The 17,653-nt window shown below is 40.6% G+C and overlaps 1 protein-coding gene across 2 annotated transcripts in view; it reads left to right on the forward strand.

The window, feature by feature from the left end:
- Positions 1–21: 21 nt before the first annotated feature.
- Positions 22–17,653, forward strand: part of LOC125467718 (class I histocompatibility antigen, F10 alpha chain-like) — a 45,135-nt gene continuing 27,503 nt past the window's right edge. The window contains exon 1 of one of the 2 annotated variants that reach the window (XM_059639370.1): positions 22–460. In XM_059639370.1, coding sequence (XP_059495353.1) covers positions 439–460 — 22 coding nt within the window. In that variant the 5' untranslated portion in view covers positions 22–438. Of the gene's footprint in view, positions 461–17,324; positions 17,517–17,653 lie in introns of those variants that run through there. The other variant, XM_059639369.1, reaches the window with a different exon arrangement.

The raw sequence follows: 17,653 nt of genomic DNA on the forward strand, positions 1-17,653 counted from the left end.
ATTAATATTGATTTTACTTTTAAAAACTGAGTAGTTTAGTTAGTAGATTTGTGTGTATTTTGAAGAGTTTTAATCATTTGTTTGTAAGTTAGTTCAGCAGCAGGAAACACCTTTAAACAACTTCCTGCTTCAGAAGAGGAGGATGTGGTTTGGAATTGTACAAATGAGTGATGAGAATTTTCTCTCAGTAAAGTAGGTACAAGCAATAAAATATTAATAGGATAGTGGAGAAAGGAATCAAACTAGTCTACGGAAAAGTAACTCTTTGAGACATTATTGTTGAGGGATAATGGACATGAAATCTACTCAAAAACCACTTAAAATATAACTGTGGCGAACAATGAAAAGTCTTGTAGAAAATATGGGAGAAACATGAAGAAAATGTAAAAGAAACTAAATTACCTCTTAAAGTACGTTCAACATGGGCATCGGAACTCAATGAAACTTGTAAGCTTTCATTGTAAGTAATTGTATAGAATATACAATTGTACAACTGCATATGACTTAATCGTATGTTTAATTACAATATTCTTGATAAATACTTTATGACATTAATATGTTATGAACCTGGCTGAGAGAATATAATTTATAAGTAGCGTGCACTCTTTTCCACCTTATATCATTATGACAATTGAAGTTTAAAGATTAGAGCTTTTTTTTGATATTGTGTCTAATTGTCAATTTAGTCAAATTTTAATCAGGTGAAATCTCCATGATTGGTAGTGTGGAGGTGTAGAGGTTATCAAGAACAAATAATGGAAGATGTTCCATGCAACAGTGAGAGTGGTTGAGTATGAGCTTTGGAGGGAGATTGGTGCGGTGGCAGAGTTAGGGTGAGTATAAAAGTAGCAGAGAGAAGATGGTGGTATTTACCATAGAGGGGCAGAAAAAGTCACAGACTTACTTTCTACTTTGCTAGGTGTTCCCCAAGACCTGAGGCTGCTGTAACCAGGGTGGCATCCTTTGCCATTCCCTGGGGAGAAGATGATGATCTTCTTCTATGCTACCCTATCCGCCAGGAAGTTCAGATGCCTGTCTGGGAAGGAGGATACCAAATTTCCCTCATCTAACGCAAATGCCAGGAACCATGCAGGGCAACACTAAACTGAGAAGACACACAATGGCTTCATTTAAAAATGGCACCAGCAATGCCGGTCCATTTGGGACATCCTGGCAATGTCAAGTTCTTTGGTCTGTGTCCATTGGCAGAATTGGGCTTGCATCTGAAATGCAAGCGAGCTTTCTCACTCTTCTCTCAGCAAATTCGCCTTCATCAATCACCTCCCCCACCACTATGGTGCCTCTTCATAGAAAAGACTATATACAGTGTGGACGCAGCCCATTTGGTCCATTGAGTACACAACGACTCCACCCTCCCTCCCGAAAGGCAACCCAACCAAATGAACCCTATCTCCATAATCCCACATTTTCCATGGCTAATTCACATTACGCACAAATCCTGGGCACTATGGGCAATTTAGCATGACCAGTTCATCTATCCTGCACATCCTTGGACCGTGGGAAGAAACCGGAGCATCATTTCAGATCAAGCCCAATTCTGCCAATGGGCACAAACCAAGGAACTTGACATTGCCAGGATGCCCCAAATGGACTGGCATTGCCGGTGCCATTTTTAAAAGAAGCCATTGTGTGTCTTCTCAGTTTGGTGTTGTCCTGCATGGTTCCTGGCATTTGCGTTAGATGAGGGAAATTTGGTATCCTCCTTCCCAGACAGGCACCTGAACTTCCTAGCGGATAGGGTAGCATAGAAGATCATCAACTTCTCCCCAGGGAATGGCAGAGGATGCCACCCTGGTTACAGCAGCCTCAGGTCTTGAGGAACACTAGCTAAGTAGAAAGCATGTCTGTGACTTTTTCTGCCCCTCTATGGTAAATACCACCATCTTCTCTCTGCTACTTTTATACTCACCCTAACTCTGTCACTGCACCAATCTCCCTCCAAAGCTCATACTCAACCACTCTCACTGTTGCATGGAACATCTTCCATATTTGCTCTTGATAACCTCTACACCTCCACACCACTAATCTTTCGTGACCTCTGCACTGCCTACCCACTTACCCGGGACAACTCATTGTTTTCTCCCCTCACCTCTACCAGCACTATCAGTTATGCTGCCTGCTTTCATTTCCCTCTCGTCCTGTAAGCAAATGGCCCACATTGGAGCACGAGGAGTCAAGAACAGGTAGAGGGCTGGCAATATTTAGCTCCTTGCCCTTACAAGGAGAGCATCCTGACTGTGACTGCCCTGAGCTGTTGGCTGACTGAATCTGAGCATATGGACAGGGAATGAAGGCTGCCCTTGAGGTTCTGCTAGAGTAGCATGTGGCTCAGTGGTTAGCACTGCTGCCTCATAGCACCTGGAACTTGGCTTTGATTCCACCCTCAGGTGACTGTCCGTGTGAAGTTTGCACATTCTCCCCATGTTTCATGGGTTTCCACTGGGTGCTCCAATTTCCTCCCACAGTCTGAAGATGTGCAGGTTGAGCAGATTGACCATGCTAAATTGCCCATAGTCTCCAGGGAAGTACAGACTAGTTTTATTAGCCACGGGAAATGCAGGGTTGTGAGATAGTGTAGGTGGGTGTGAGTGGGTATGGATTTGATGGGCTGAATAGCCTGCTTCCCATAAGTCTACAATATTAATACTAGGAACCCCTGAATGCAGGAATAGACAGAGCTTGGGAGACAGAAATGATGTTGATGTAAAGAAAAGATATTAACTGTAATTGAAAGTGATGGATTAATTTAATTAAGAATGACAAGAATGAACCGGGAATAGAGGGAAAGATACAATGACAAATAGAGGGAGAACAGTCAGAGCCTGTGAAGTATGGGGGCAAGTCACAAAATAGTCCTTTGTCTGCAACAAAAATAATACAAATGAACTTGGTCCCTTGTCCCTCATCTTTTTGAAATTCTGTGCAGCGACCAGCTTGTTTTTAACCTTCTGTTTGTATCTAGCAGATTAGCTTCTGATGGTTAATGCATAACTAAAACAGGGACAATGGTCCATTATATTTCTGGCTAATCATTGGCTTTCTATCCAGTTGTGATTCTCCATGTGTTGCCTGTCTGCACTCAGTGCTCAGGTTTAAATAGGCAGAATTATTCTTTACCACAATTTTGGAGGGTGGGAGGATGGGAGCAGAAAGAGAAATTCAGTTTTTTATTCAACAGATTGAATTCAGTCATTTATGTTTTTACTTTTTTCAACACATTGCAATACAACCGGTTCAATCCAGAGAAATTATTTACGTTAACACTCGCCAGGTTTGGGGTTGTGGAAAGGTCACATTACAGCCGACACAAAATTAGAAACTGTGGGTTGAAGATTTCACAAACCATGCTGATGCTTACATCAGCTGCAAGCGTTCCCACAAACAAAGGATCAGATCTAAGTTCTGTAGTTCTGCCAAGTTCAGTTTTGAATAGTGGTGGACAATTAAAGAATTCACTGGAAGAGGAGGATCCAGAAATATTCCCATTCTCATGAAGGAAGAGCCCAGCACATCAGTGCAGAAGATGAGGTTGAAGCATTTGCAACAATCATCAACTAGAAGTGCCAAATATATGATCCAACTCAGACACCCCAGCCTCACAGTTACCAGTCCAGCCAATTTGATTCACTCCATGTGATATTAAAAAAAATGGTTGGAGACATTGGATACTGCAAAGGCTACAAACCCTGATAATATAAACACAAGATTGAGAACTGATTCGATAAAACTCATTAAAATTATGTGGGCTGAATAATAGATTTATTATCTAAATCTAATTGTTCACTTTTGGAAGTGAGGTTGTTGATTTGCTCGCTAAGCTGGCTGGTTCTTGTTCAGACATTTTGTCACCATGCTAGTTGACATCGTCATTGGAGTCTCCAATGAAGCGATGTTATTCTACTTTGCTTGGAATTTATACAGTCTGGTCCATTATGGTGAGTTGTGTCATTTCTGGTTTTGAACTATATAGGTTTGTATATGGGGTCCAATTCTATATTTGTTGATTGCATTACAGGTGGAGAACCATGCATCTCGGAATTCCCGTGTGTGTTTGTTTGGCTTGGGCTGCCTTGTCCCAGTTAAACTGATAGCCTTCATTTTCTGAGTATACCAATATTAAGGAGAGTTCATTGTGCCTTTTTGCTGCTAGTATTCTGATGGCTAGTTTCCTTCCTGTCTGTCCAATGTCATCATTGCAGGGCATTTTGTAAACCATGTTGGCTCTGCATGTTGTGGGGATGATATCTTTAATCCTTGTTAGTGTTTTTCCTAGAGTGGTTGTGGGATTGTGGGCCACCATGATTTCCAGTGGTCTTACGAGTCATGTTGTCATATGTTCTTGATATAGGGCAGTGTGGCCAGTGTGTTAGGGCATACTGTGTCCTCCTGTTGTTGTCTATTTAATAGGCATCTGCAGATGAAGTTATGGGGATATCTGTTTATAGGAGGATTTTGCACAGATGCTCTTCCTCTTTTCTGCCTAGTTCCGCAGTATTGCAGTGTGCCTTGGCCTGTTTAAATACTGTCCAAATGCAGTTTTGTGGACACTGGGGTGGTTGCTGTGAAGTTGAGGATTTGATCAGTATGGGTTGTTTTTCTGTACACTGAGGTTTGGAAATCCCTGTTGGTCATACACTCAACGCTAACACCCAGAAACGGAAGCTGATTGTTGTTCTCGTTTCCCTTGTGAATTTAATCCCTGCAAATACACTGTTGATATGGTGGTGGGTCTCTTCTAATTTGTTGCATTTAATAATGACAGATGTGTCATCCATTTACCGGATCAACAGTTTAGGTTGAACGCAGGGGAGGGTGGTGTGTTCTAGTCTTTGAATGACTGCTTCTGCAATGAGTCCTGAGATGGGTGACTCCACAAGAGTACATCAGTGGGGTTACCCATCCCAGGACTCATTGCAGAAGCAGTCATGCGAAGACTAGAACACACCACCCTCCCCTGCGTTCAACCTAAACTGTGGATCTGGTACGTAAATGACACATCTGTCATTATTAAACACAACTAATTAGAAAATCCTCAACTTCCACAGTAATCACCTCAATGTCCATAAACAAAGCTGCATTAGGACACTATTTAATTGGCCAGGACACACTAAAATACTCTGGAACTATGCAGGAAAGAGGACGAGCACCTGTACAAAATCTTTGCTAGAAACAGATATCCTTGTAACTTCATCTGTAGAAGCCTTTTAAGCAGACAACAACAGCAGGACACAGTACACCTTAATACACTGGCCACTGTGCCCTACATCAAGAACATATTGAAACTGACAACAAGACTCCTAAGTTCAACAGGAATCATGGTGGCCCACAAGCTCACAGCCACTCTATGACAAAATGTAGATTAAAGATATCATTCCCATGACATGCAGAACCAATATGGTTTACCAAATACCATGCAACGACTGCCATACACATTACATCAGACAGGCAGGAAGGAAACTAGCCATCAGAATACATAAACATCAACTAGCAGCAAAATGGCACAACAAATTCTCCTTAATATTGGTACACTCAGACAGTGAAGGCCATCAGTTTAACTGGGACAAGCTAGCCTTGGCAGCCCAAGCCAAATATAGACACGCACAGGAATTCCTACAGACATGGTTCTCCACCTGTAATAAAATCAACAAACATATAGAATTGGATCTTATCTACAAACCCATACAGATAAAAACTGGAAATGACACACCTTTCCGTAATGGACCAGCCAGTATGAATTCCAAGCAGAATAGAACAACATCACTTCATTAGAGGCTCCACTGATGATGTCACCTAGCATGGTGATGAAATATCTGAATGGGAACAAGCCAGCTCAGTGAGCAAGTCAGCAACCTGACCTATAACTTGAGCTACAGGTCTTTGCCAAATCTTTAAACATTTGCAAGTCCCAAATGTGGGGCCATAAATATACAATGGTCACTAATAAGTCCACAAAGGAATTTAAGTGAAATATCTTTACATAGAAAGGTCACGAGAATGTACAATTGGTTTCCAAATGGCGTGTTTGAGATAAATAGGATAGGTAACATTTACATATCTCATCAAAAACTGTTGTTCTTAATGAAATTATTCAGACATGTTGTGATGCATCTCAGGGATTTTCTAACCCAGAGGTATTGATACTAATACTGTTTCACAAAGCGGCAACAGATTGAGGATTTAGAGATAGTAATATTGTTAAGTCTCAAGGAGAGGTTGAAACTGATTATTTCCTGTCAGTGTGTGCAGCATGAATATTACTTGAGAACTGTTAGCTTTAGCCTGAATTTTGTCTAGTTCACAAGACACAGAAACTTCAGTATTTGATGTATTGTGAATGGTACTTTGCAGTTATCAGCAAGCAGGGCAGCTCAATGGCTCAATGGTTCGCAATGCTGCTTCACAGCTCCAGGAAACCAGGCTGGGTTCCAGACTTAGGTGACATTCTGTGAGTTTGCATGTTGTCCCCATGTCTGTGTGTGTTTCTGCTGGGTAATCCAGTTTCCTCCCATAGTCCAAAGAAGTGCAGGTTAGGTGGATTAACCGTGCTAAAAAAAATGCACATACTGTCCAGGTATGTGCAAGCTAGGTGGATTACCCGAAGTAAATATAGGGTTACAGGGATAAGATGAGGTGTTTGGTTTGGGCAGAATGCTCTTTGGACCATCAATACAGACTTGATGGGTTAAATGCCCTCTTCTGTACTGTCATGATTGTATGATTCACCTCTTCATCCATGGTGTTTGGTTTGGGCAGAATGCTCTTTGGACCATCGATACAGACTTGATGGACCAAATGCCCTCTTCTGTACTGTCATGATTCTATGATTCACCTCTTCATCCATTGTGATGGAAGGAAGTTAATTAATGAAGCAGGTAAAAATGATTTGGATGAGGGCCCTTCTCTCAGGACCTGCTGGTACTGAGATGGTTTGCCTCCAATATTCACAACCATCACTTTCCTCATGTTCGCTATCACTACAGCCAGTGAAGAGTTTTGCTCATGCATGCTAGTGACTTGGATTCTGTGTGTATCACTTCATGCTCCTCAGTGCTGCTTTAAGGAAGACTTAGGAAGAGGGACATGACGGATGTGGAGGTTAGGGATAGATGTTTGATTACTCTAGGTCAAGTCGGCATAAGGAAGGAGGAAGTGTTGGGTATTCTAAAAGGCATTAGGGTGGACAAGCCTCCAGGTCCGGATGGGATCTATTCCAGGTTACTGAGGGAAGTGAGAGAGGAAGTAACTAGGGCCTTAACAGCTATCTTTGCAGCATCCTTAAGCATGAATGAGGTCCCGGAGGACTAGAGAATTACTAATGGTGTCCCCTTGTTTAAGAAGATAGCAAGGATAATCCAGGTAATTATAGACAGGTGAGCCTGATGTCAGTGCTGGGGAAGCTGCTGGAGAAGATACTGAGGGATAGGATCTATTTACATTTTGAAGAAAATGGGCTTATTAATGATAGGTAGCATAACTTTGTGCAGGGAAGGTCATAGCTTACCAACTTGATAGAATTCTTTGAGGAAGTGACAAAGTTGATAGCTGAGGGAAGGGCTGTGGATGTCATATGCATGGACTTCAGTAAGGCATTTGATAAGGTTCCTCATTGTAGGCTGATGAAGAAAGTGAAGTCGCATGAGGCCCAGGGTGTACTAGATAGATGGATAGAGAACTGGCTGGGCAACAGGAGACAGAGAGTTATAGTTGAAGGGAGTTTCTCAAAATGGAGAACTGTGACCAGTGGTATTCCATAGGGATCTGTGTTGGGACGATTGTTGTTTGTGATTTTCATAAATGATCTGGAGGAAGGTATAGATGGTCTGTTTAGCAAGTTTGCAGATGACACTAGGATTGGTGGAGTAGCACATAGTGAAGGGCACTGTCGGAGAATGCAGCAGAATATAGGTAGATTGGAAAATTGGGCTGAGAAATGACAGATGGAGTTCAACCCAGGCAAATGCGAGGTGATGCATTTTGGAAGATCCATTCAAGACCGAACTATATGGTAAATGGAAAAGCCCTGGGGAAAATTGATGCACAGAGAGATCTGAGTGTTCAGGTTGATTGTACCCTGAAGGTGGCAACACAGGTTGATAGAGTGGTCAGGAAGGCAAATGACATGCTTTCATTCATTGGACAGGGCATTGAGCACAAGAGTTGGCAGGTCATGTTACAGTTGTATAGGACTTTGGTTCACCCACATTTGGAACAGTTCTGGTTGCCACATTATCAAAAGGATGTGGATGCTCTGGAGAGGGTGCAGAGGAGGTTCACCAGGATGTTGCCTGGTGTAGATGGTGCTAGCTGAAGAGAGAACAAAGAACTAAGGAAATTACAGCATAGGAACAGACCCTTCGGCCCTCCAAGCCTGTGCCGATCCAAATCCTCTATCTAAGCCAGTTGCCTATTTTCCAAGGATCTGAATCCCTCTACTCCCTGCCCATTAATGTATCCGTCTAGAGGTTGAGTAGGTTAGGATTATTTACATTAGAAAGATGGAGGTTGCGGGGTGATCTGATTGAGGTCTACAAAATCATGAGAGGTATAGACAGGGTGGATAGCAAGAAGCTTTTTCCCAGAGTGGGGGACTCAAGTTCAAGGAAGATGAACCAAAGTCCTATACAACTGTAACATGACCTGCCAACTCTTGTACTCAATGCCCTGTCCAATGAATGAAAGCATGTCATATGCCTTCCTGACCACTCTATCGACCTGTGTTGCCACCTTCAGGGTACAATCGACCTGAACACTCAGATCTCTCTGTGCATCAATTTTCCCCAGGGCTTTTCCATTTACCATATAGTTCGGTCTTGAATGGATCTTCCAAAATGCATCACCTCGCATTTGCCTGGGTTGACAAAGTGAGAGCAGAAAAGTTTAAGTGGAAAGTTTTTTACTCAGAGGATGATGGATGCCTGGAACGCATTGCCAGCAGAGGTGGTAGAGGCGGGCATGACAGCGTCATTTATGATATATCTAGACAGATACATGAATGGGCAGGGCGCAGAGGGATACAGATCCTTGGAAAATAGACAACAGGTTTAGATAGAGAATCTGGATCAGCGCAGGCTAGGAGGGCCGAAAGGCCTGTTCCTGTGCTGTAATTTTCTTTGTTCTTTGTTCTTGCTGGGTGAAGCACAAATAGTGTCAGTGAGCAGATGAGTCTGAGTTGGGTGATTGGACTTTCAAAGACAAATTCAATGACTTTTTGGGTGAGCAAGGCATTAGCCACATTGACATTTTTCTGCATTTCCTGCACAGGAGAGACCGAGACAATTCTCCGATTCTTTGAAGGTTTAGAAACATGGATGTCCATATCATTAAAAAGTAATAATGCAACCTTAAGTCCTCATGAGATAATAAAAGAAATATTATTTCTGAGCTGTAGACTGTCTTTACATGACAGAACATATTGAAATACAGGAGAAAGTGCAGAAAATATTTGCAAGGAAATTATTAGATTGGAAGAATGCAACATTGGGAGAAATTGGGCAGCTATTGGATGTTTGTTGTTGCTACTTGACAGTTCAGGTAAAAAATTTTCAAGATATTTTGCTATGGACAATGTAGTGAGAATTTGAAATCACTAGTACATGGAGTAATTGAAGAATATCTTCTTCTTCATAATTTGGTTCTGACTAGCCATCCAGCCAACTGAGACAAACAACCTCGTCAAGGCATCTGAGTTACTGTGGCAATACACTGCACAAACCTTTTTTGTCATTTTGTAGCCAGGAGCTATGGGTAACGATGGTAGAGGCTTCCATTTCTCTCCACAACATGGCTAACAAGGAATGTTTCCCACTCTTCTTACCTGCTATTGGGATATGTTACCAGGATACTCAGATTAATACTCCTAGTGAATGCACATTCATTGATCATTGGGTTTCAGAATGGGCCTTAAATCTATAGGCAGGGCACTACCTATATATTGATCGGCGCAGGCTTGGAGGGTTGAAGGGCCTGTTCCTGTGCTAGCTTTTGTGCTCCTGAGATGCTGCTTGGCCTGCTGTGTTCATCCAGCTCCACACTTTGTTATCTTGGATTCTCCAGTTTCTGCAGTTCCCATTATCACTGTAATTTTCTTTGTTCTTATAGTGCCAATAAACCACGTTAAAGCATATGTTGCCATTCTAACATACATAAACGTGAGGTTACTGCATATCAAAGGGAAAAGCGAACAGAGGAATGTTTGATAGTGTGGATGAATAAGTAGATTGGAACAGCGTCTATATGACATATGGATAACATCATAGTTCAGTTAGTTCAATAGTCCGTTTCTAATGTGGATGCTGTATGTGTTGTCGGCTGATCTGTAATTGGTTCTGACAAGACGGATATAGAAATTTAGATCCAGCCTATAATATATGTAGAATGAATAATTCTAGTCACTTTATGCCACTGTTGTTTCTCTCCAATGGAAATTCACAAAACAGCTTAAGTTAATCATGGTAGCTATTGTTTAGTTGGAACTGGAAACTTATGGGAAAACTGTAACTGCTCAAGTTTGATGAATACAATGTAAATTGCCTTAGGGGAAGTGGGAAAACAGAGAGGAAGAATCTCACAAATTCTAGTCGTTCAGTCACTACTCAAGACTAACGTGTTTTCCATTTGTTGAAAAATATCAGAATATAGTGATTTTCTAATGGTCAATATGAAGAAAAGGCCACAGTTTCCAATGGGGGCATATATCTCTATTTCTCGAAAAGTTAGACAAGTCAGCTGCACTATCTGATTTAAAAGGAGGTAATGCTGTGAGAAATGTTAGCAAGCCAGTTTGGTTTTTACACTTTCTCTTGGACTTCCTTTTTCAGTTCTTTGATATTAATATCCTTGTCATGACTCAGTTAGGAAAAATGTGCTGAGAATTGAATTTCATAATTCAGTTGATTTTCTCTCCTACTGCATTACCTTATCCACTGTCTGTCTGCACTTGCCATCAGGTTTGGACAGACAGAACTGCTGGCAACAATTTTGGAAGGAGGCAAGATGGGGACAGAACTAGCAATTCAAATTTTAATCACTAGATTGAATTCACAAACTTTTATGGTTTTACAGGATTAACAAATTGCGATATTAAGTACAACAGGTCTAAGTGAAAGAAATTATGTTACATAAACACTTTGGGTTGTGGAAAGGTCAGATTATAGCTGACACAAAATGAAATACTGTGGGTTGAAGGTTTCACAGGCTATGTTGATGCTCACGTCCGTGGTTTCACAAGCAACAGATCAGTGTGTCCAGCTGTCCTGCTACATCTACTTGAGGAATGATTTTGAATGGTTTTGAACAATTAAACAACTCACTGGAAGAGGTGTATCCAAAAATATTCCCATTCTCAATGATGGGGCAGTCCAGTACATCAGTGCATGTGGTAAGCCTGAAGCAAAATCCTTCAGACAGAAGTGTCAAATGGATAATCCATCTCAGCTTCTCCATAACGTCTAGAGTATCACAGATGACAGTCTTCACCAAATTTGTTTCAGTCCACGTAATGTGAAAAACAGTTGCAGACACTGGATACCATAAATGGTTTGGGTTCTCACAACATTCCAGCAAAAATACTGAAAACTTGTGCTCCAGAACATGCAGAACCCCTAACCAAACTGTTGCCATATAGCTAAAATATTGGCATCTACCAGACAATTTGGAAAATTGCCCACACATGCCCTGCCTATGAAAAGCTTTACAAATCCCACCCAGTCAATTACTATCTCTATCAAACACCTCTTGACTTCCAGTAAAGTGATAGAAAGTTTCATCAACAGTGCAATCAAGTAACGCTTGCTTAGTAGTAACCCATTCATTGACAACCAATTTGGGTCTAGCCGGGCCACACAGCTACAGATCTTATTTCAGCATAATTCCAAGGGAAAAAAGGGGTTAAGTTTTATTTTACCAAGCTCTGATTTACTTTATTCATGTTTCCTGCAGTCACAGTAGTGTTTACCAGCTGTTTTGTAGTTAAAGCCAAACATTGATCCATGGTATTCTCCTTCTGAGCTTCGTTTTTGGACTCACTGTTGTAAATACCAATGTATCAAATGAGCTTCGTTCATAACTACAGAAATCTGAATGAAGTTGTCTCACTCTATTACAATTGGAGTACTTTAGCATTTGATTTTCATCAGCACCTTCCTTTCTAGTTTGAGGAAGAAAATTTTGAGGCTTTCCCACTTGACTCTTCTTCACCCTTACTACTTCCCTCCCTTTATTTTTACACCTTATATTTTTCTTGAGTTTATAGCAGTCATGGTAAAATGTATTTACTTTTATGGGTCAGTTCATAGTCATCAGGCTATATCTGCTGCAATTCTAATCGCTGCAAATCTCTTGTCAATGTGGATTCATAAAGTTGTACAGCATAGAAGCAGACTTTTTGATCCAACTTGTCCACACTGACCAGATATGGTAACTCAATCTAGTTCCATTTGCCAGCATTTGGCCCTTATCCCACTGAACCCTTCTTATTAATGTACTCATCCAGATACCTTTTAAATTTGTATTTTTATCAGCATCCACCACTTCCTCTGGCACCACTCTCTCATGAAAACATTGTCCTTTTGTAGATCCCTTTTAAAACCTTCCCCCTCTCAATTGCAATCTACGTCCTTTAGTTTTGGACTCCCCTACTATCGGAAAAAGACCTTGGCTGTTCACCTTATCCATGCCTCTCTGATTTTATAAACCTCTCAACCTGGATGTGGGCCAGGAGCAGGCAAGTAGGACTAGTTTGGGATTTGACCACTTGTTTATTTTTCTTTTTGTTGTCAAATGACAAAAAGAATGATTCAACATCCTGTTTTGCTGCAATTTTAGGTACGGTCTGTATAAATTTAAATAAATCCTCACTGGACTTTTCATTGTGATGGATCTTCTTCAAAGCTGTAATGATATCCAAAGTCTTTTTTGTTTTGGGATGCATTCTCCTAAGCTGGTATTCTTTTCTCAGTTTCCTCTCTTTATCCTTTTTTTCCCTTTCCTAAATCTCTACTTCCATCAGATTAAATGTTTTATTTATCTTTCTCCTCTCTGAATTTCAAACCCACTAAATTACATTATCAACTGTATTTCAATCTTCCAAATTCTTTCTTATGTTCAAGTTCTTTTCATTCTTTCTCATGTTTAAGCTGCTTTAACTGCAGTTGAATTCTAATTAAAGTGATTCATTGCAATAAGTTCCTCCTGCATTTCTATCAAACCTAGATGCTTTGCCAATATTTCAATTACTTTACCTTCTTAGTTCTGGGAAGCAATTCTACATCTAATTATTTGCAAATTACATCAGCTTTGTTTTTGTTAAATACTTTAAATTTATTATAGATACCACTTCGAACTACATGATGGCAGCTGTTAATGCCATCTTATTTTAAAGTATGAGAAATCTTATACCTGTTCTTGTATCACATACTAACTACACATTTAATCTGTTGCCTTCATTCAAAGGTTTCTGAACTGGAGCCCTCAGAGTGTCATCATGACTCAATTGGAAAGAATGTATCATTAATGGAGTCCCGTTACTCCACAGGAATCATAAATCAAATTTTTAAGTTGAGAGGGGAAAGACATAAAAGGACCTTAGGGGTGCTCTTTCACACAGATGGTGGTGCAGGTATGGGATGAGCTGCCAGAGGAAGTGGTGGAGGCTGGTACCATTACAACATTCAATAGGCACCTGGATGGATACATGAATAGATGGATATGGGCCAATGCTGGCAAATAAGACTAGATTAATTTCGGATATCTGGTTGGCAATGACAATTTGGACTGAAGGGTCTGTTTCTGTGATGAACAACTCAATGACTCTAAATGTGTACCTGCATGAATAAACCACCAAGATGATCAATTTTCCAGATGGATTGTAATTCAGGACAAAAGGTAATTCATGCAAAGTTTAATCATTATCAAGAAAACAACTCTATTTAGTTCAAACAAAATTATTTAACAATCGATAAAATTGGATTTTCTATTATAGGACTTTTAGTATACCACTTTTGAACCTCATATGTATATTCATAAATAAACAACAGACAAAACCCACACAGATGTCATGGATGAAACATTACAGAAAAGGGAAATCAAACATCAGTGAGTCAAAACTGGAACAGCAAGCTTGGAAAGCTATTTCTTACAGTTCTTTTAATTTTAGCAATGATAACAGAATTTTGTATGCGGAATGATTGTCAATCTTTGATTCAATAACTGATTAGGTGGACCTCGGCCTTTTCTTGTCTTCAAAGTCTTTCTTTCCATTCTCAAGTTTTTTTTAAAAGTTTTTCACTTGTTTTTAAGGCTTCTAGATGTCCCTGAGTTCTGTACAGATACTTTCCTGATCAACCCATTCAGAAATGCTGTTACCCAGCTCTGGAGCAGAAGTGATTTGAATGCAGGTCTCATGATTCAGAGGTAGGGGCACTAACAATTGAAAAAAAAACAGCCCTTACAGCTGAACACTACAGATTTTCTTCTAAAAACAGTCTGTTCAGGCAAGTCATCATACATCTCAGGGCTCCTGGTTCAGAGGCAGGGACACTATCACTACACCACAACAGCCCCTTGACTGAGCACTATACTCACAGACCTGTAACAATCTGCAATCACACCAATCCAAAAATGAGGTCATTTTTCCTGAACTCAAAAGCTCCTGGTGCCTCCCTGTCTCAAAGTATCTACCTCACTGCTTTGGAAAGCAATATAGTCATGTATAATTAAAGTGGACATCAAAGATCCAACTTGATTAATAACTTGCAGGAAAAAAAAACTTTTTCCTGGTATCTTTTAGCTACATTGCAGTTCAGAGACAAATAACACAGATATGTGGTCACTTGCAATCCAGAAGCAGTCATGTGCGATGGTCACCCAAAGTTCCGGAGGTAATCATTGTCTTTCCAATTTAGTTGAAGAGCTCTCTAACTTTTTTTTTTGAAGCCACACAATGAGAATCAGCTTGATATTTCACAATGAGGGGCACCATAGGCTGATTCAAAATGTGCACACAAAAAGCTTCTACTGGGTGAAGGTCTGGCAGTTAGTGCCTCAGCTGCAGAAAAATAATTCCAGTCACACATTCTAATTTTGGATGAAGTGAGCAGCCTCAGCCACAATATAATGGCAACTGTAAAACAAAACAATATTTCTCATGTCACATGGCATTGTAAACATGTGAAATGCCAAAAGTTAGCTTTTTCATCTTTAACTTGCAGATGTTAATCTGCACTCAAGAAGAACTGAGTAAATCTATTTCTTTTGCAGAAATGCACCAGCACTACAGCTCCCACCCTGATTCACTTTGCATTAAGCATTTAGCGGAAGTGTATTAGTTCTGTAAGGCATGTACTAAGATTGGGGAAAAACTGACCAAAAGATGCCAAAAATTCCCATAAGCCTGTAATTTGTTCTTTTTGCCTTTATAACATATACGTGCTTATCACAGTAATAGGCCCTTTGGCCCAACATGTCTGCGCAGACCATGACATATATATAAATAACTTATGTAGTATTTTCTGTACTTCATAAATAAAAAGTAGATATTGTTGAGAAATGTGGCTTCACCAGATATACTACTCATCACATTCCAAAGTTCTATACTTTACATGGTTCCAATTTTTACATACTTTCATTTGATTGTATATCTTCCAAAAACAGTAGAATCACAGTCAAATGGCTCATCAGGAGGCAATTACCTATATTTAGCTCATGTAAGCTCTAAATGGAACAATCCATTTCCCATCCTCACATCTATTGCCACGATATTTTGTTTTAAATATTAGTATCTATTGAAAACATTCAACGTCTCCTCTTCCATTAGCTTCCTGGGCAACAAGTTCCAGGCCATTGCCACTCAACAAGCAGAAGAAACGTTCCCATTCATAGTTCTACCAGATTTCTTACCCCAAACCATATCTGTGCCCCTTAGCCTTTCTATCTTTAACGACTGAGAACAGCTTATCTCAACCTGTCATAACCTTGCACATCTCTATCAAATCTCTTATTTTAATAAGAACGTCACTTCCTCATTTTGGCACCGGAGTTAAAAGTCGTCATCCATTGCAGTTTCTCCAGAGAGAGTCTTCCTAATCTGGTGACGAGAACACAAGAATATTAGACGTGACCCATGAGAGCTTTATACAGTTTCAGCAAAACTTCACTTGCTGCTGGGTTCGAGACTTAGATTTACGAAACCCGTAATATCACACTCCTTTCAATTTGTCCCTAGAGTTAAACTTCTGAGCAACGCAAACTAGTGCAACACACATAACTGAGAACAGTATGAATAATATATTCATTTCCAAGTATTACTACTCGGCTTTTCCCTCGAGGTTCCTATCCCTAAATTACGCTGGGCCTGTACAGGCCAGAACTGCAAAAAAAATTGCTGAGAAATCTCAGCAGGTCCGGCAGCATTCTGTGGAGAGAGAGAAAGCAGAGTTAACGTTTCGGGTCTGAAGTAGGAACTGAAGAAGGGTCATTGGACCTGAAACGGTAACTGCGCCTTCTCTCTCTCTCTCCACAAATGCTGCCGGACTTGCTGAGATTTCCCAGCATTTTATGTTTTTGTTTCTGATTTCCAGCATCCGCAGTTTTTTCGACGTTTTATTCAGGTAAATCTTAGGGATGGGGGAAAAGGAAAAATCCCCTTCCAAGTGGTCAGTGGGCGCATCCAGGATGAATTAATTGTAGGAGGTGTTTGCAAAATTGTAGGGAAGTGAATACTTTTCTCTTTACTGTAGAACAGTTCACATAAATTGTTAACATGTTACCAGTCACCTCTTAGTATGGTGTTTGTCATTGTTTTCCGAAATACCTGAAAAGTTGATGTGGGAGAATTGAGTAAAGTTTCAATAGGAGTCCTGGAAAATAGAATTAATGTATCGATAATCAGAACAAGAGGGTAGTTAGAAACTAAAATAGAGGTTGCAGGAAAAGCTTCAGCAGGTCTGACAGCAGCTGTGAAGAGAAATCAGAGGGAGCGTTTCGGATCCAGCGACCCTTCCTCAGTCCCTTCGTATGAAAGGCATTAATAAAAATCTCTTAATAGACTTTTTCTTTGTATACGCTGTGTTACTTCGGTCTGTTTTGTTTTGAGTGGGCGAACTCATTTAATCCTGGGTCAGAAGAAGTCTATGGCGACCTGCTCTTGATTAACAAAATGCATGATGCTTGGAAAATGATCTCTAATGCCGTTTGTCACTTGCGTAATGTTGAGCACAACCGCAGCGCGGAACTTGAGTGAGAGTTTCTACTCGCAGCCCCTCCCCGAACCCTCGGACGACCAGTTACGAATCCGTATCTCTTCGTTGCAATTGCAAGATGAACTCAATTGGAGAACACTTGTGAGTGAAATTCAGTTTCCCGCCCCCGCTTCCTGCAAAGGACTCTCTTTAAGTTTGCCGCCAGCAGATAACAAATTTAAAGAGAAATGGCAAGAGGATCCCACGGCGTGTTGCTGTCACTTGTACTAAGTTTCTACCGAGTACAACAATGCCTGACCGGTGAGTACCCCTGATTGAGTTTACAAGAGACTGCGCGCTCGCCGCTTCTGACCTGAGGCTGTATTGGCATGCAGGTTTCACCAGTTGTTTTATAAAAGGGGATGGAGTTGTAAAGCTATAAAACCTGTCCTGTTTGT

This window comes from Stegostoma tigrinum, chromosome 34 (genome assembly GCF_030684315.1).
Source record: "Stegostoma tigrinum isolate sSteTig4 chromosome 34, sSteTig4.hap1, whole genome shotgun sequence".
Lineage (NCBI taxonomy): Eukaryota > Metazoa > Chordata > Chondrichthyes > Orectolobiformes > Stegostomatidae > Stegostoma > Stegostoma tigrinum.